This window comes from Syzygium oleosum, unplaced genomic scaffold (genome assembly GCF_021117445.2).
Source record: "Syzygium oleosum isolate NSW1041296 unplaced genomic scaffold, Sole_v2.1 Sole_v2.09, whole genome shotgun sequence".
NCBI classification, from domain to species: domain Eukaryota; kingdom Viridiplantae; phylum Streptophyta; class Magnoliopsida; order Myrtales; family Myrtaceae; genus Syzygium; species Syzygium oleosum.
In genome coordinates, this window is record NW_026607493.1 from 9,775,053 (window position 1) to 9,794,757 (window position 19,705).

The 19,705-nt window shown below is 39.0% G+C and overlaps 2 protein-coding genes across 2 annotated transcripts; both read right to left on the reverse strand.

Moving 5' to 3' along the window:
- Nucleotides 1-1,119: 1,119 nt before the first annotated feature.
- LOC130138962 (extensin-like) lies at nucleotides 1,120-1,637 on the reverse strand. The gene is made up of 2 exons (XM_056314741.1): nucleotides 1,522-1,637; nucleotides 1,120-1,426 (listed from the first exon to the last, which is right to left on the reverse strand). Exons 1-2 carry the CDS (start codon nucleotides 1,635-1,637, stop codon nucleotides 1,120-1,122), a joined length of 423 nt encoding a protein of 140 aa, XP_056170716.1.
- A 10,557-nt stretch (nucleotides 1,638-12,194) lies between these two features.
- LOC115665033 (quinolinate synthase, chloroplastic) lies at nucleotides 12,195-17,563 on the reverse strand. Its single transcript, XM_030586911.2, has 8 exons — nucleotides 17,117-17,563; nucleotides 16,294-16,641; nucleotides 15,366-15,650; nucleotides 14,899-15,117; nucleotides 14,642-14,821; nucleotides 13,719-14,231; nucleotides 12,737-12,898; nucleotides 12,195-12,656 (listed from the first exon to the last, which is right to left on the reverse strand). The coding sequence occupies exons 1-8, from the start codon at nucleotides 17,561-17,563 to the stop codon at nucleotides 12,582-12,584; spliced, it is 2,229 nt and encodes a 742-aa protein (XP_030442771.1). The 3' UTR covers nucleotides 12,195-12,581.
- Between the last annotated feature and the right edge of the window lie 2,142 nt (nucleotides 17,564-19,705).

The following is a 19,705-nucleotide window of genomic DNA, read 5'->3' on the forward strand; positions in this document are numbered from 1 at the left end:
AAAAATTCAAAACTGGTACATCTATGATAAATTTACCTCAAACTAATTTTTTAACCACAAAAAACCCCAAATTGATATACTTCTGAAAAATTTTTAAAAACAAAAGGGAGGAAACGAGAGCTCAATTAGGTTATTTTGAAGATTGTTAGAACCGACCACATATCGTTCAATGCTTTAATTCGTGTTATCTTGTTTTGATCATTTGCTTTGAGGCTCAGATGGTCGTCCTTGTGATTTTACATTTTTTTAATTAATTTTTCTCCTTCTGCATAGCGAAAAATTCAATCTATCTTCGATATTCACATTAGTAAACTTGCTCCTTACTTAATTTATTGCATCCGCTGACAAATTAATTAATCTCCGCTGCTGGCTTTAGGACAAGACGAGATTGAAAATCAAATACTAATTGAATATTTTCTTAAAGTAAATCAAGAGAAAAGTCGAATCTTGGTTGGTAGGAATCTAACTAGTGATCGATCACGCGACTTGCATGAGATGATCTCTTTGTAGACAACAACAATCACCCCGTGTGACAACAAGTGCGAAAATCACTATAAGAAACCTTACTTTGGATGTTTTTTATTTGAAATATATCTTGATGAGTCCGGATATATCAGGTTCGATATATAGGACCAACTTGATATAATTTTCTTAAAGTACTTGCGGTTTATTGCGTCCCCTGATCTTATATTTATATCGCCCAAATTTAAACTTTTCAATCCCGAGATAACACTCGACGTTTAGAATGGCCGCCATGCTTTAACAGCATGTACCATTTCACTTGTGCACACTTATCCATTGCGAGAACTCGAGCTGCTACTAAAGGAAGGATCGCGCACGAAAACATTAAGGTGAATGTGAGAGTGCATGATATGAACGCATAGATGAGCTCAATGAGACTCAAAAATTAAAAGACCGGTGCATAGCTATGATAGTAATCAAGAAACGGGATATAGATAGGAGCTACACAAGCTCTGCATAATCCAGAATATGGTAATGTCTGGTCAACAAGCCAAGCCATGTAGTCAAGTAATGCATGGATGAATTATAAGAACATCTACTAGGCTCTTATTCTAACGAAAAGCATGCATATCCATGGTCCATCGAATGTTCAAAAACTTAGTAGGGATGAGCGGGAGCCGGCGCATGTGAGGGCACTCTGTGGTGGTAACCGTGGTGCGGGACCGGCACGTGAGCTGGGTGGTGACCGTGATGCGTGAAGGGGGCATGGGCCAGCAGGTGGTGGCCTGGAAACAGCTTCTCCAAAAGCTCGGGCGTTGGCGCTGGGGCGTCAGGCGGGGGAGGGGGTGGGGGCAGGGGTAGGGACCTTGGGGGAGGGGGCGGAGGCGGGAACGGGGACCGCGGGGGAGGGGGTGGGGACTTGAGTGGCGGGGACTTGGGGGGTGGCGGTGGACGGGGGCGGACTCTGAAAAATCCGTTGAAATGCTCAGACATCAGCCCCAGGGCGCGCCACGCCTGCTGTGCAGCATGAGCCCGTGGTCCGGGCTGTTGTTAATCGACCCCGTTGGGCGCTTGCGCTTGCCAAGCACATCAGTTGGCTTGGCGTAGTCGGCTAGAGCTGGGGCGGCCAGAACCACCAAGCTGAGGATCAAGAGCAACAAGTGCTTGGAAGACATCTTGTTTTCCACCAAATGCAAGGTGATTTTTGCTACTACGCCGAGTGTTCGGATGTGGGATGAGACGAGGAGCCAAACTCGACACCGTTTTATAGTTGTCCTCAGCTTAACATGCATACATTGGATCCAATTCGAAGTCTCCTTCGATCGAAGCCCATGTTTCATTTCACGCTACGTCATGCATGACATGTCGTTGTCAACTTTTAGGCAAACAAGAATATCCTTAATCTAGGTCGACAAAATCGAGTCAATTGCAAAACGTCCACTCAAGCAAAGTCCTATCCAAACAAAGCACCAAATGAAGTCATGAACACTCGAGTTTCTAGCACATAATTGGTGTTTGTCTTACTAATTAGAGAGCTCCCTCGTCAAGCCAGCCTTCTTGTTGCCCCCATTTTTAAATGCGACGGGGTTGATGATTCGATTCCTTGTTTTCCACTTGGAATTTTGACGCAATCTTGAACTAATTACCCCATCCAAAGACGGCAAGCACACGCACGATTGGATGTAAGTGAACGTGAAAAGGTTTCTAGTGGAAAATGGGTCTAATTGGGACAAACGCACATGGCCACTTTTATGGTACTTTAGGTATGCCGTATAGTATCACGACGTGTTGTTGTAATAAAGTACAAAAAGGTCGTAAACTTGATTTATAACGTTGAGATGAATCAAAGTAATCGCATGTAAAATGGTCATAAAATAAGTGGTAGGACGGTCGCTACAACACATTTGAGAATTAGAGCAGTATGTTAAAGTGGCAAACTATCATATGAGAACACTATTATATGCCCCCGCAATATGTTCCATTCATCTCCATACAGTGAATAATTTTTATTAGGAAACATATGGCCTCAAATACTATGCTTTGGTGAATATTAGTATTGCCACTAAACGAACATTATCAAAATCATTATCAAATAGTCGAGGTGCACGCAAGCTGGCCCGGACACCTCGGTTACCAAAAAAAAAAATTATCAAAATCAAATACGAATTAGTCTCTAGATAAGATAAGATCATTTTGATGGCTACTTATTCTGCATTAAAAGGATCTTTTAATACAAACCGCCATTTAAAATTATTAATGATTAAATTACCAATGCCTCATGTTATCGTGGTTCTCAATGAGTTTCTTTACTCGGTGAAGTCTTATCTTTCACGTGGCTTAAGTAAAAAATAAAAATGACGTTGTTTTAACTGAAAAATCATCCAATGGAACATTGACAGAGGGTAATTGTATCACATAGGTACGAGTTTGGGGTTTTTTATATCAAGAGAAAAAGTTTAGAGTAAATGTGTAAAAAAGGTTCAAAGTAAATTAATGTGTCATAATGGGCATAGTTTGGGATTTTTTGTGACTTCTATTTAGAAATGTTCTTTTGTTTGTTCTTTAATATATATTTACAATTGTTCTTACACGTGAGAATTTTATCATGCATTTTAATTCTTTAATATGAATCTTGGATGATATACGGTTGCAAATAATCTAAACTAAATGATGTCTCTTGCCTCACTTTTGAAAGCCATACGCTAATCAATTTATCAGAAAAAATATATATATACGTGGCAGATATGTTTGTCTGATAAACAAAGGCATATGTGTTTTGTATTTTAAAACAAGATATCGGAACTAATCGATTTGCCACGAAAAATGGCTATAGGAGCCGAATTCATTTGATCTTCAAAGAAGCTATAGAGGCAAAATCATCATTGCTATTGTACATCATTAGAGGCAAAATAGTTAGACACTAAATATAAAAATTACATGTGAGTACTAATCCGCCACCAAAAACTTTCTACGACTCGGCATACTTAAATTATCCGCCCCAAAAAGTTTTAGAGACAAATTTCTGTGTTCTGAATTTTCAAATGTCTGACAGTGAACCCGCTAGTGTACATTCGAAAATGTTCAAACATAGGAATCCTCATGTTCGATTCAAAATAGAAACGATCACTTCTTTTCGTTGAAAAATAAAGATTGAAGAGATAAGATGTTCCAAGCCCGCAAAAGGAAGTAATCTTTTTTCCCGTGTTCATCTTTTTAAGTATAGTCTGTCCGTAGATAGAAAGTCAACGGGGGGATACTAATGAAGTTTCCACCATCAACCTCAACCGGTTCTTTGCATGATCCTTTCTTAGTTGTTGCCTTGCCTTGCCTTGCCTAGCCTAAAAAGAGAAGAAAAAAGACAAAACACACGATATGATATTTTGGTGATTGCGGGACCCACCCTCCCGCATAAGAAGAGTCCGGCGGATGTGGTTGAATCCATCGGACCGATCGAATCAAGTTGCGGCTCAAATTCACCTCTGCTTGCATGAGTGATGATCGAATCAGATGAATCGATGAAATTTGAATTGGGTTTGAGAGTCGTTCCATAGAGCCCGATACTCTCGGATCATATTGTAACTTGTTTTGATGTTACAATTCAATCTACGTACTTTACTATCGAATAATCAAGTAACACTACCAAATTGATCCCTAAATTATATGAAATTGTTCAATATAGTCCTTCCATTAATTCAAGTGTAGGGACTATATTGAACATTTTTATATAGTTCAGAGATTACATTGAACATGTACCAAAAGTTCAGAGATCACATTGAATAAATTAAAAGTTCATGGACCACATTGAACATTAAGCTAAAGTTCAGGGACTACATTAAACAAATTAAAAGTTTAGGGATCATATTGCACATTAGATCAAAATTCAAGTACTGTTTGCGTCATTATCCCAAAAAGATTGAAGAGATAAGATATTCCAAGCCCACAAAAGAAAGTAATCTTTTTCCCTTGTTCATCTTTTTAAGTATAGTCTGTTCATAAATAGAAAGTCAATGGGGGGATGCTAATGAAGTTTCCACCATCTTCCTCAATTGGTTCTCCGCGTGATACTTTCTTAGTTGCTGCCTTGCCTTGCCTTGCCTTGCCTTGCCTAAAAACGAAGAAAAAAGACAAAACAAACGACATGATATTTTGGTGATTGTGGGACCCACCCTCTCGCGTAAGAAGAGTCCAGCGGATGCAGTCGATTCGATCGGACCCACCAAATCAAGTCGCGGCTGAAATTCACCTCTGCTTGCATGAGTATTGATCGAGCCGGATGAATCGATGAAATCCGAATTGGGATTGAGAGTCGTTCCATAGACCTTAATACTCCCGTATCATATTGGAACTTGTGTTGATGCTATAATTCACTCTATGTACTATACTGTCGAATAATCAAGTACCACTACCAAATTCGATCCTTCCCATTCTTCCTTCATCGACTATTACGATAATTGTTCATTAACAAGGTAAGATACAAAACATGCACGATCTTGTAATTTTGTTATGGTAAGTTCAAGGAAAATCGACCACATAGCAAGTAGATAGCCAGAACGATTAACAAATTATAGCTTTTAACGATAGACTAACATTCTTAGGGATGGTCAATCTAACATGTCCCGATGATATTAGCTTCACTAGGCTGTAATGAGCCGTCTGCCTCCAAATCTACATTCAGAAACGAATGATCTTCCTTCAAAGTTTAGAACACCGATCATTTCAATCTAAGTTAAAAAATGATTGCATTAAAGAGTGGCCTAACTAAAAATATGTCAATAATCAAATGAGAAAATACTACATTATCACTCGACTTTAGATTTTTTTTTTCATTAAGTTTTTGGCGGAGGATTTTAATTTATAATTTACAAGGCCAAAATGAGTTCATTGGAATAGGATTTTTTCTGGAGCCAGCATGAATTCTAGGAAATGACCAGGAAATTCGAATTTATGATCAAAGGAACTACAAACCCCTTGAGAGTAAGTCTTAATCCAGCCAACGGCCTTGTTGTTCTTCTTCTTCCATTAGTTTAACAATTAATGGACCAACTTATTTTCTAAGTTTTGCTGTGGATTTTTTTCATTTTGAGATGCGACATTTTTTCCCATTAGATTTACCTACATGCATGACTCCTATTCACGTATTTTGAATTTCTACAAAATTATGATGATAAGCCACATTATTAATCATCTCATAATTTCCTTCATTTTCAAATAATTTCACTCGATTTAAGAGTCGATAAATAGAGAAAATCTCCCAAAAACTATCAAAGACTCATCACTTGATGACGTCATTTTATGTAACACTCTTGGACCTACTATCAATTAATAGTTACGGTCCTTTCAAGTACGTTCTGGCTCAGGTTTATGAAATGAATTATGTAGCCTTTACGAGGAATCGTATGTTAATTAGGCATCACACAGAAATAGGGGTTCGTTGCGGGGACCCTTGCCCCTAAATTTTTCTCTTTGGCTATACATGAAAATTTATGTCATATGACATAGTGTCCCACCAAAATTGCTTGAAGTTTAGCTTAGGACTTTCATTAATTGAATCTAATTTAGTACGTGCAGAACCTAGATATAGGGTTAATATATCATGTTTATCTGCTTCCTAGGACGTAGCTGGAATTTATCCTGATGCATAGATTTTCGTTTGGGGAAGGGTTTGATTAGCAAAAGGCGATAGACTAGTAACTTCTGTACAAGTCACTTTTTCTCATCTATCTATATGATGTTATGGACTTGTATCCTGCTAGGAAATAAGGCAATCTTGTTGGATATTAGAATTAATGATAAATTCCGTTAAATGAGTTGCTTCTATTACAATATTCACTACTTATTGAAAAGATAAAAATTCTGTCATAAAATGAGGTTTCAAAGAAAATAATTGAATGATTGTTTCAAACTACAAGGAGAATTGTGCCCGAAGACATTGACATATTTATATCACTTCTATTACTAACATGATAAATTTTTGAAAATACATGTGATACAAATGTAAAGTACGCTATGTTTCTCAAATCAAATTTTACTAGTTTATTGATCAAACCGAGATTATCAAATTAATAAATCCATGCAAAGCAGGGGAATCAATTGCTAGTAAAGATTAAAGTTCGAATCCTTAACTTGGTTTGTAACTTACAAGATATAAAATTAAGTCAAAGTAAAGAGTCGAAGAGCACATATATATATGGCACGAATTACTTCTCCATTTTATCTAATTTGCGGCAATATTGTCGCTTATTTTCGAAATATATATTCAACTACGAATTTTGGGATGCTCTCAATCTCAGGAATTTAACTGAATTTAGGCTCATAATTAGTCACGAGTGATTCTTTCGAAAAAAAATTATATATAAGCAGAGATAATTAGTCATGATCTAAAAAATGTAAATAAAACTAATTCACCTTCCTCAAATCAAGATGATTGGAGCTCTTCAAAATAGTGGCATTCATAATTACTAAGTAACAAGAGAAGCAACAGAAGAAGAAAATCTCTATTATAATCGAAACTTGTGAAAAAGAACACGTATTACCCTCGACATTGTTGTATCATATAAGGCTAAGTTCACAAAATAAGATCACGCCATGAATAATTGAGTTTCATAAGTTTGAACCTATGAAAAAAAAATTGATGGAGGAATTCATTCAATCCCATATGATATCCGAATCCACAAAAGTCATTGATGCTCGTCTTTACGGTGTTTACCGATTAGACTCAAACCTCGAGATGACACGGCTTCATGAGAGAAACTCCGCGTGCATGAAATGGATTATGTGAATTTTGAGTTTCACCTTATTTATTTATTTTTATTGAAAGATCCCATATTGCTTGACAATTGGATTTATATAATCTTTATATACATCTGATCTATCTCCACTCTTTTGAATTGGACTTTCTAACAATTTCATTTATTTTTTGGTGGGGGAGCGAATAGATATCAAAAGCAATCGCAGGTCCGATTCAAGTTAGATAATGTAATCGGGGCCAAGCCACAGCTTAAAGCTAAGACAGAGTGCTTCTTCCCAAGATTAATCAAATCTTCATCCTTTCACATCTGTCTCTATCTGTTATCCTGAGAAGCAAAAGCTTGTTTTGTTACAAACTGTAATAATCACGAATCGCGCGACAACTAATCACGGCCATCACTAACCCTAATCTATACTGTGTTTAGAGAGAGCACTAGCTTTGTGTAATCCAAGAAATACCAAAATTGTAGCAGCATCCTCCCCAGTACAGAGTTTAGACAAAGCTTTCAACTGAATAATCCACCGGCTCTAATCCAGAATCCATCTCTGCCTGCTTCTTAAGTTCACGTATATCATCCCATTCCGAGACATTTACAGGGCAGGGACACCGGAATTCTACAATCATGGCCTTCCTAAACTCACGATGCCAATCTGCCATTACTGTCAGGATGAAGCATATGATGGACAAGCTCCCTTGGGCAGTTTCTGAATAGGGTTACCCCACTTTTGTATTTCAGAAATGGCTTCGACTTCGACTCCGGTTAACCCTATTCCGAATCACGGAGAAAAGCCAAAAAAGTTCAATAGTACGGATTTCAAGAGATGGCAACAAAAGATGTTGTTCTATCCCACGACCTTGAACTTGGCTAGATTCCTCAATGAGGATGGTCCTAAATTGGATGTTGGAGAGACAAATAAAGAAAAGGTTGCTGCTGTGGATGCATGGAAGCATTCTGACTTTCTGTGCCGCAACTATGTCCTCAACGGTCTGGACAATACTCTCTATAACGTCTATAGTCCGCTAAAAACGGCTAAGGAGTTATGGGATAGTCTGGACAAGAAATACAAAAATGAAGATGCCGGATTGAAGAAATTCATTGTCGGTAAATTTCTGGACTTCAAGATGGTTGATTCAAAGACCGTCTTAAGTCAGGTTCAAGAGCTTCAAGTGATTATGCATGAATTATGATATATCTCTTCAATCAAATTTAATTAGTTTATTGATCGAACCAAAACTATTTACATACAAATGAACTCGTGCGATGCACCGGTATTGCTAGTAAGATCTAAAGTTCGCACACTTAACTTGGTGTGCAAATTACAAGATGTAAAGTTAAGTCATCATGTAAAGAGTCATAGAGTTAGTGAAGCCCCCATATGGCACTAATCATTTATCTAGAGAAAATTACCAAAAAAGTTCTAAAACTATTGTAGGGATATTAATTCATATAAACTTTTGAATTTGTCCAATTTAGTCCTAAACGAATTGACAATTTACCAATAAAATCCTTCTTATCAATTTTGGCATTAAATTGCTAACGTGGACACCAACCGTCTTACAGGGAACGGTCGGTGCTGATGTGTATATTGTTTTGTAACTTTTTATAAAATTTTCTAAATTTTTAAGCAACTTTTTTTTATTTTTTAATTATTTTTATTCCTTTATTTTCCCTTTTTCAAGAAAATAAAGAAAAGAATAAAATAAAATAAAAAATTATTAAAATTGTCGACATCGGCGTTGGCCATTCCACATGGGATGGAACGGCCATTCCATGTCAACAATTTCCGACCAAAATGGCCGGAAGGCGTACATTGACAAATCATCAAAAGGCTTAGGATAAATTAGCCAAATTTAAAAATTTAGAACTGAATTGATATTCGTGCAATAAGTTTCTAACTTTCTTTTATGATTATCCCTACTTATCTATCTTTATCCTTTGAGCCTATAATATCTCTTAATTTTTAAGGTTTAATACCATGAAAAACCCCAAACTGATACACATGTGACAAATTTACCCCAAACTAATTTTTTGACCACCAAAAACCTCAAATTGGTACACTTGCGATAAATTTACCTTAAACTAATTTTTTGACTACCAAAAACCCCGAACAAGTATACTTGTGACAAATTTACACTCCGTTAAATTTGATTAATACCACAAAAAATCACAAACTAATAAACCTGTGACAAACGAAGGGGTAAAACTCTAAATTGGTACACCTGTCAACTACCTCGTGTCATCCAACTCGGTAATTTGACGATAAAATTTAACAGAAACTAACAGAGGGTAAATTTGTCACAAGTGTGCTGGTTTGGAGTTTTTGGTGGTTAAAAAATTAGTTTTAGGTAAATTTGTTACACATATACCAGTTGGGGATTTTCTGGGGTATTAACCGAATTTTGAAATATGAATACGACTAAGAATTGGGATGCTATCAATTTTAAGAATATAACTGAATTTAGGCTCATAATTGGTTATTCATCTCTTTGAAAAATATATATAAGCAAAACATTACTTTCCCCGGAGATATTTATCACATCTCACAAAATGTAAATAAAATTAGTTCACCTTCCTCAAATCAAGATGATTCAAGCTCTTCAAATTATTGGCATTCATTACAACTAAGCAAGGATAAAAGCCAGCAAAAAAAGTTCTATGTTATAATTAAATTTCATGAAAAATAAAATACACATTGTTCCCAACACTGTTGTATAATATAAGAGTAAGTTCACAAAGTAGGATCACACCATGAATAATTTGAAGGATTCATAATCATGAAGGAAAAAGTCACATAAACTCCAAACTATACTCACTGTGACAAATTTACCCTGAAATTTTTTTGCAACATAAAAAACACAAAGCTATACCCACTGTGACACATTTACCCTAAACTTTTTCTTGTGACAAAAAAAAATCCAAACTTGTACCTATGTGACACATTTACCCTCTATCAAGGTTTCGTTAGATAATTTTACAGCCAAAACAACATCGTTTTTATTTCTCTTAAGCCACTTAAGTGCCATGTCAACATTGTTTGCTTTCTAATATCCAAGTAGGCAGATTTTTAATAGTTCTCATTAAAAGAACTTGACGGAGAGAAAATGTATTACATAGGTACAAATTTGGGATTTTTAGTGTCACAGAAAAAAAATTTAGGGTAAATGTGTCACAATTAGAGGTGTCAAAATGAGTCTTAAACCCATATATGACCCATTTAAAAATAAATGGGTCATATATGGGTCACTTTAATTTTAAAGAGTCAACCTTAAATGGGTTTTAAATTTTAAAGCTTAAAGATAAATGGGTCTAAATGGGTTGAGTTTGGAACCCATGTCCAACCCACTTACTAGACCCATCCACACACTCTCTCCCTCTTTATAAAGATGTTTAAAAAAAATCGAAATTTAATTATTTTTATTTTTTCTCTTTTTCTTTTATTTTTTCTTTTCTCTTCTTTTTTTTTTTTTTTTATTTCGGCCGGTGGTTGGCCACGGCGACCGGCCACCGGGGCGGGACGACCTCGCCGGAGGCCAACGAATCTCGGGCGAGGCTCGAGCCTCGCCGATCTGGCGAGCCTCGAGCTCGCCCGATTCCGACGAAGCTCGAGCTCGCCGGCCTCGGGCAAGGCTCGAGCCTCGCCGATCTGGCGAGCCTCGAGCTCGCCCGATTCCGGCGACCTCGAGGCTCCCCGATCCGCCTCGCCGACCTGTGGCGAGGCTCCAGCCTCACCGATCTGGCGAGACTCGAGCTCGCCGGCCTCGGGCGAGCTCGACCTCGCCGGATCTAGCGAGGTGGAGCCTCGCCCGAGGCTGGCGAGACTCGAGCTCGCCGGCCTCGGGCAAGCTCGACCTCGCCGGATCTGGTGAGGTGGAGCCTCGCCCGAGGCTGGCGAGGCTCGGCTCGCCAGAATCGGCGAGGTGGAGCCTCGCCTGAGGCCGGCGAGGCCTCGGCCTCGCCAGATCGGCGAGAACGAGCTTCGCCGGCCTCCGGCGAGCTCGTCCTCGCCTGTGGTCGGTCGCCGGCCACGGCGGCCGGCGATCGGCCAAAAATAAAGGAAAAAGAAAAAAATAATTAAAAATTCGATTTAAAAAATAAAAAAATATTAATATTATTAAAATGAATGCACAAAGTAAAATCAAATCAGATTTTATATACCAAATATCGAAAAATATTTTCTAGTTTATTTTCAGGTTTCAGCCAAACGTCAAATTTTTTTTTATTTTCTTGGATAATGACTTTATGGAAAATATTTTCTAGAAATGTCGCATTTTTCGCAAAACAAACAAAACCTCAATTTTAAAAAAAATTATAAAAAAATTTCACTAGCTTTGTATTGCATAAAATGTTTTAGCAGTATAATTTAAAAAAAATTATAAGAAACAAGTATTCCTAGATTATGTTAAATATAAAAGTGTTTTAGCAATATGGGTCGGGTCGGGTATGGGTTGGGTATGGGTAGGGTCGGGTATGGGTCGGGATATTTACACTACGAATAAATGGGTCATAAACGGGTTAATGGGTCAATTTGGGTCGGACCATTTATGACCCGACCCAAACCCGACCCGACCCACGTGTTTAACAGGTCTAGTCACAATAGACAGGGTTTATGATTTTTTATGACATTTGCCCTAATATTGAATCTAGGAAATGCTTTTTGATGAAGGGATTCATTCAATCCCATACAATATCTGAATTTACAAAAAACTGTTGATGTCGTCGTATCATGACCGTTACATATTGTTTTTACCGGTTAAACCCGTTACTTGAGATGGCACGGCACAATCACCTCAATATCCTTCGTAGGAAAAACTCCACATGCCTAAAATTGATTATGTGAATTTTGAGCAGACTATTCATTTTATTTTATTTTATTTCATTTCATTTCATTTATTTTTAGGTGGGGGAGCAAACGGATCAAATTCGAGCTACATCATGTAATCCGGCCCCAAGCCACGGCTTAAAGCTAAGATGGAGGGCTTCTTCCCAAAATTTAATCAATTCTTGATCCTTTCAAACTTGTCTCTATCTGTTATCCTGAAAAGCAGAAGCTTGTTTTGTTACAAACCGTAATAATTCACGAATTGCGTGACAATTAATCACGGCCATCACTAACCCTAATCTATACTGTGTTGAGCGCGCAACCCCGCGCACGCGTGAGAGAGAGAGAGAGAGTTTTGTGTAATCCAATAAATTATTCTAGCAGCATCCTCCCCGGCATAGAGTTTAGACAAAAACTTCCAACTGAATAAGCCACCGGCTCTAATCCAGAATCCATCTCCGCCTGCTTCTTAAGTTCACGTTATATCATCCCGTTCCGAGACATCCACTGGGCAGGGACACCAGAATTCTCCAATCATGACCTTCCTAATCTCACGATGCAAGCATGCCATTACTGTTAAGATGAAGAATTTGATAGACAAGCTCCTCGGGCAGTTTCTTCGTAGCCTGTGCATGGAAAGTACTTTGGGTCAATATGTTTGAGCCAGCTAAAGCGAAAGGTTGATCAACCCAGACGGAATATTAACCTGGAAATGTCTCATGTGCAAAATCGGCTGACATCCAACTTCTGCAATTGCCTTTCCATGAGGTGTTCGTGACTTGAATCGCTCCGCCCTAAAGGTTGCAAGGGCATTCTTATCATCGGGCAAGTTGTGGCAAACATTCAAAAGTGAGGTCAGAGTATTCATCTGCAGGACAAAAACAAGTCATGTAGATTCAAGTCATAAATCTTGCAGAACATCAGCTCTGAATCTTTTTAAAGCGCCAAATCAAACATACAGCTACCTAATTTGTCGAAGTAAATAATATAAAAATTAAAGTCAAGTCAAGGTGAGCAGAAATTAATACCCATGATACATGTACATAACTAAATTCTGGGCGGCTGCGCCACTAAGCAAATTGCTTGTCCAGATCAAACTATGTTCACATCTAAAATGAATAGGTGATGGCAGCTCCGGTTCTCCCCAGTATGACCAACATACAGGGCGGACATGATAACCAAAAATACAGAAAGGATCATCAAAAGATCAGTGACTCTAATTAGCATGTAGAAATGATGTAGCATATTGGCATGGGCAGGAAAAATCACGCACATGCAAATGCCCAAGCAATGAATATAGCGACGAAGATAAAGGTTAACCTAATAGATAAGTGGATGCAAACTGAAAGACCGTCACAAAACTACATCTAGCATGTAACATAAATTACCCGCTCACTATTAAGTGTTTCCTTGAATCACTAATTTATCACGTGCAAGTCGATGACCCCTCCCAACAAGGGCCTTTTTGGACCCTTAGAACAAACTAAATCATTATTTTCTCGTCAACATATAATTCTATAGCTGGTCCTATATGGACATAGTGTTGCGGGTAACATCTCACATCTGCATGAACCTAGTTTTTAGTACAATTCACAGGAGGCATCAGGCCAACAAGCTGCTTGCAATAGTAAACCTGAATGGACTTCATCGTAAAAACTATGACAATTACCATAGAAACTAAAACAGACCTTCATATATGGGCAAGATGCACAGCCACCATGTATAGAACAGCCTTCTCCACTTGCAACTCCAGGAATGACAGGTAACACGACATCACCAATTTTGACTGAACTCATGGGAGGGGATGCATTTGTTGATGTTCCAGTAATTGATTCTGAAGATACTGGAAAAACGATCTCCACGTTAATCTTTGGTCCCCCTGCAGAAGACTCTACAGAAGCCAAGAGATTCCGAACAGCCGCAACAATTGAAGTCACCATTCCCGATTCTGTTCCCAAGACAAATTGAAGGTGGTCATTGACCTTTCTATCCAAGGCATCTTGAACCCTCTGTTTAATGAAATCCAGTATATTTTGGGTGGAACCAACTACCCCCATTCCTCTTCTCTTCGCTTCCATCGCAAGAGAGAACATTTCTCCAGGGACCTCAAAATGAGCAGTCAGGAAAGCATCACAATACATTTCATTTATCTTCTCCACAACTTCATGTCCAAAAAGGTGATGTACGATGCATGTTCCCTCCTGTTAGGGAAAAGATTTTAGATGGTCACACTTCAAAAGACTTGTATAGTTATATATATGCATAGAGACCATGACTGTCGAGATATCTTATGCAGATACAACCAAAATCTTCACTACAATAGATGTATTCTCCAGTAAATCGAGTGCCTTCAAAATATTGCCAATAATACCATATAAGTAAATCAACCTTTGATCGAGGAGAAAACTTCTGAAAAGTATGAGCCAGAACCGAGTGAAAACTGCGTACCATGGGTCACTTAAAACTTTTATTCACATGAGAAAAACCAAAAAGAAATGAAAAGCTTATGCCACACAGCAAGGCATGACAATATGAATTATGTAGCCATATTTATATAGTGGCTGAAATATTCATAGAGTTAGACGAGTTAAAGATTCATAAAGAAGAGGACCTGGTAATAGTGGAGGTGAGGCAGCAATGACCTGATTGATTGTCTACTGTGTCCTGGGTGGATTTCATGAATTTCCTCATCAGTCATCATAGTCATCTGCTGGAACAACTCCTTAATATTTGCACCCATATAAGAATCAGGTCCATACCAAACAGTCAAATCTGGCACTTGAGCAAAAGCCTATAAGAAAAAGGTTAGAATGAGAAAATGCAGAGCCCAGTGAGGATAAAAGCAGGAAACTCCTTCGTGCAACAGACCTGCAGAATAGTTTGAACAACATTTGAGGAAGTACATGTAATTGTGGGCACAAGCTCATGGGCATAAGCTTTTGTTTCCAGGGAAGTGTTGATGTAGACAACGTGCAAAGATGGGGGAGACTGAGAAGCTCCCTCCAAATAATTTGTGTAAGCAGGAGAGGAAGCAGCATCTGCTAATGAACAGCTGATACGTTCATTTGACATCCGGTAAACGCCAACCTGCATATTTGTATGTAAATAGAAAACTTCATGAATCATCTGTCAGGTGTCCCTGAAAACTTTAAACATAAGTTCATCCATTTGACTGATTCAGACAAAAAAGTTTGCACTTCTAATTAACTTTTCTTTCTGATAAACCATCCTTAGACCAGCTTGATCGAGTTTACCCCTGCAAAGCTGGCTTGATCAACCATATTTCCGACATGATATCTATAAATGAAAAACCATTGTTTATGCTTAGAGTTTACCTCGGCAAAGCCGGCTTGATCAAGTATTGCACGAACATTTTCTGACATGAAATCTACTCCCAGAACAGTTATGAACTGACATCCAGATTTTGCCATCTTCACCGCAGAATCTGCCATCACCAAGGAATCAGATATATGGATATGAGGCCACTGCTTCTGTGCAGCCGTTAGGACGCCTTGGACTTCAGGGTCCATGTAAAAATGTGCAACAACACCAATTTTCTTCTCCTTAAGCACATTGACAAGTTCTTTCACCTTAAACTCATCAGGAGACAAATATCTCGCCTGCAATTAAACTATTAGGAAGCTTAGGTTCTTATTCGTCATGCCAGGTAACATATCATGCCAAGCCCACCAGTTTAGACTTTGAGATAGTATAACATGACCTTCATGAAGGTAATAAGTAGAACAATAAAAGAATGCATGTGGAACAAACCCACTCTATCCTTGCTTGTACATGTTTCATTCAAAAAACCATACGCATGAGGTACTTTCTTTGATATACTGAACAAGTTTGATGGTGTTGTCCCAACATTTTACTCCAAAATTCACATCGGAGATAGAATAAGAGGCTCAAGAAAATCTTCCCCTAAAGGGCTTGTCTAGCAAACAAGGGCCCCTAGGCATTTCAACATTTTCTTTGAATTCTCAACATATGAGAAAGGAAACATGAAAAGAGAACACCCTGCGCTTCTTATATGCACAACACATATCCCTATTTCAGCTAGGCTTACAGTCTGCAAAAAACAATCTAAAAATCTAGGCTCAACTCCACAAGCATCAGATGGAATCTCTTAGCTTAGCAGCAGTGGAAGATGGTGAATCAAGCAAAAGCTCATACATCAACATGGGAACTATTATTAATGCTATTTTTTCAAATAAGAGCAACTAATAAACACAAGACTGTCCACCTAAGCATATTGCTAACCTGAGCTTCAGCATAGCTTCCCTTTGCTTGAATACCATCTGCAGTCACGACCAAAGATGGGAATGGATCGAATGGTGCCTTCCCTTCTCGCTCTGCAATTAAGGCCTTAGTCCTCTTTTGCATGCTAATCAGCACATTATGCCACGTATTAACACGGGAGCGTTCAGCCCCTGGGATCCCTACATTTAGTGCTGCCAAATCCTCTGTCTTCACCTTCAAAACCTCATCAGCTGTTGCCCCATCTAATAATGAGATCAAACACGAACAGAATCCTCTCGTGATCTCCGAATCACTATCGGCCGCAAATCTCATTCTGCCATCTTCTTCCATTTTCACCTCCAACCACACCTGCGCAGTTATAATGGTATAATGTAAGTGATATAGGGCAAATCAGATTAGAAAACAATAACGCTTGAAATTTACGATGAAGCAAAATCTGGGCATCCCGCTCAATACTTTCGAGGCTCAGTAACAGAAAACCTACAAAGAAAGACCCTTTTTTCTTGTCATACTCCAACTTCCATAACCCAACTTTTTAACAATGTTACAGACCACCCAGCTAAACTCTGTAGTATGTCTATACTAAAAGTCGCCAAAAATCCAATCTTCATTTCAAATTTGAGAACAAATCGACATGCCTCCTTGCAGTCGCTATGCAACAGATGAATTTCCAATGAAACTTGACAATCAGCCAAAATTGATACGATAGATTGATCGCACAGAAAGCTGAGTCCTTGTGCATAATCTCTCGGCGACGAAAGTTCAACAGGGCATCACGACAGAAACAGCACGTCAAGGGGAAAAAAAAGCTAATGAACCGAACCTGAGCGGTGCAGCCCATGACTCGTTTGGAGTCGACCCGGGCCGAGTCGGGAAGCTTCGGGAGGAGGCCGGCGTAGTGCAACAACCGCTTCACTCTATCGATCGGCTCCGACAGGGACCGAAACTCGGACACCAGGGACTCGAGCTTACCGGGCACGAGATGGGCGGCCCGCGAGGGAGAGAAGCCGAGGGCGGAGCAGCAGGTGAGAGGGGAACCGCGGCCCTCGTCCGAGCCAGGCGGGGTCGGCGACCGGACGCACCGGGGTGATCCGGAGACGAGGCGGAGCCGGAGCCGGAGGAGGAGCCGCCGCCGCCTCCCGGTGGTTCCGCGGGGCCCCCCGAAGGAGAAGGCGCTCGCGGGGAGGGTCTTGGCGCTAGGGTTAGAGGCAGGCGAGGGAGCCACCCTCGTGGCCATGGCCGCAGCAGCAGCAGCAGCAGCACAGTCCATTTGCAGAGGTAGAGAGGCAGAGAGAGGCAATGGCAATGGAAGTGAGGGGAGGGGAAGGCAGAGAGGAGAGGGAGAGGGAGAGGTGGGTGGTGGTGAACTACTTGGTGATGGAGGGGAGGGGGAAGAGAAGAGGAAGGGGAGCCCTTAATTAAAGGGGGAGAGGCTGAGGGAAGAAAGGAAAGAGAGAGAGAGAGAGAGAGAGAGAGAGAGAGAGATGGGGAAGAAGCAGGCACCAACTGCCCAACGAAACTCCGCGCGAAACAACGCGAGGATTCCTGGTGATCTTCTCTCTTTTGCTTCCCACTTGCTTGGGACCAAGACCAAGACCAAGACCAAGGAAAAAGCATAGCTCCTCCTAGAGTTTATCCCAAAAACTTATTACAATTACCAATTTTCTTTCCTTTGCCACTTAATGCTTAAATGATTTAAAAATATATATTTTTCTTAAAATTAACGGCTCGTAATAGAGCTTACGGAAATAAACGAAGAAAAGCTGTTTTCATTGTTGTTGATGATGAATACATTTTCCATCGACAACGGATAAAGACCGGTCATTTTTAGGAAATCAGTTTATAAATCGTTCATTTTTTCCGCGAAATAAACGGATCCCTCGATATCTTCACGGTATTCTCTTGATGAGATTCGTGATTTTACCTCTGATAGACCCAAAGGAAGGGTAGTGATCAGATCACCTCCGAATCCATGTGCTGTGTTTTTTTTTTCCCTTCTTGTTTATAGGATGAGGCCGATGACGATATGCCTACGATTGCTTTTTTTAAAACCACACGCATCTTAGTCAATTCTCATCGGTTATCGCGAGAAATCAAAAGTCTTAATCAATCCTCATCGACCATCGCGAGAAATTAAAAGTGATAAAAGCAGGTCAACCTTAACATTGTTGTATCGACTTGAATTCGTCTTATAAGTTGTTGGGAGTATAATGGAGCTCTTCATCTCTTCAATATGATTTCTCTGCATATCATTTACACTATACAATCGCTTTTTTCAAAACCACACTCATCTTAGTCAATCCTCATCAGTCATCACGAGAAATCAAAAGTCTTAATCAATCCTCGTCGATCGTCACGAGAAATTAAAAGTGACAAAAAGCAAGTCAACCTTAACATTGTTGTATCGAACTAAATTTGTTTTGTTAGTTATTGAGAATAATAGAGCTTTTCATCTCTTTAATATGATTTCTCCACATATTATGTACATTATACAGGATTTCCAATTTAAATTAGCAGTAATTTTAGCTTATCTTTACACATTGTGATTATATATATATTTTTAGCATTCATAACATTATATATGTTAATTTTGCGCTTCATCTAAATGTTATCTTTATACTTATTTCGAATCTCTCTTTGATCATGGTTTCAATCTAAGTTTTGTACATGCATTATAGCTTTAGTTCAAATTTATGCCAAAATTAGTGTTCCATACGAAGGAAAGGAAAGAATACTCAATTTTTATTTCTTGTTTCATCCCTTTTTTCTCTTTATTTTCCAAGGAATGGAATCATCGATCTAGTTTAGTACATATTATAACTTTCCAATTCCTCTTTTTCTTTTTGTTTATATTAACACATTGATATATCTGCTAACTTTCATGGGAGACGTATATCCTCACTTCATTTACATACGCGACATTGTAGCCTTTTTGTATTGATATATGAACCACGAGGTCCTAAGTTTGTCCTGGCTAATGTGAAAAATGAATTGATTTCTTTTTAATATGCTTAGTTTTGGCACATGTATGTGTGTATGTGTGTAGAGTCCAGACATAATGGGCAAATTGTTTGGTGGGTCAGGCCAAGATTAACTTATGATTAGTTTAATATTTTGGGTATGCAAAGTGGGAAGATCTGGCGGATCCAAAATCTTGACGCTTTAATTATGCTTTCCGATGATTAGGAGCATTATATTAAGGTCAATGAGCCAAAGACGGAATGGTTACGAAATCTTTCATTTCTCTCTCTCTCTCTCTCTCTCTCTCTCCCTCTCTCTCTCTCTCTCCACGGCCAAACTTTTCATTCAAAAAGGTGAATTATGTTGTTCTTTATTGGCTGCGGGAGATGGAATATGCCTACATGCGCAGACAAGTCTTCGGCGTCTTGCTTTTGGCCTCTTCATCTGCTCG

Coding starts and splice junctions, on each gene's coding strand:
- LOC115665033 (XM_030586911.2), bottom strand. CDS start 17,563: ATGGACTGTGCTGCTGCTGCTGCTGCTGCGGCCATGGCCACGAGGGTG. Junction 15,651..16,293: donor GAAGCTATGCTGAAGCTCAG/GTTAGCAATATG, acceptor GTTTAATTGCAG/GCGAGATATTTGTCTCCTGA. Junction 15,118..15,365: donor ATCAAGCCGGCTTTGCCGAG/GTAAACTCTAAG, acceptor ACAAATATGCAG/GTTGGCGTTTACCGGATGTC.
- LOC130138962 (XM_056314741.1), bottom strand. CDS start 1,637: ATGTCTTCCAAGCACTTGTTGCTCTTGATCCTCAGCTTGGTGGTTCTG. Junction 1,427..1,521: donor AAGCGCAAGCGCCCAACGGG/GTCGATTAACAA, acceptor CGGATTTTTCAG/AGTCCGCCCCCGTCCACCGC.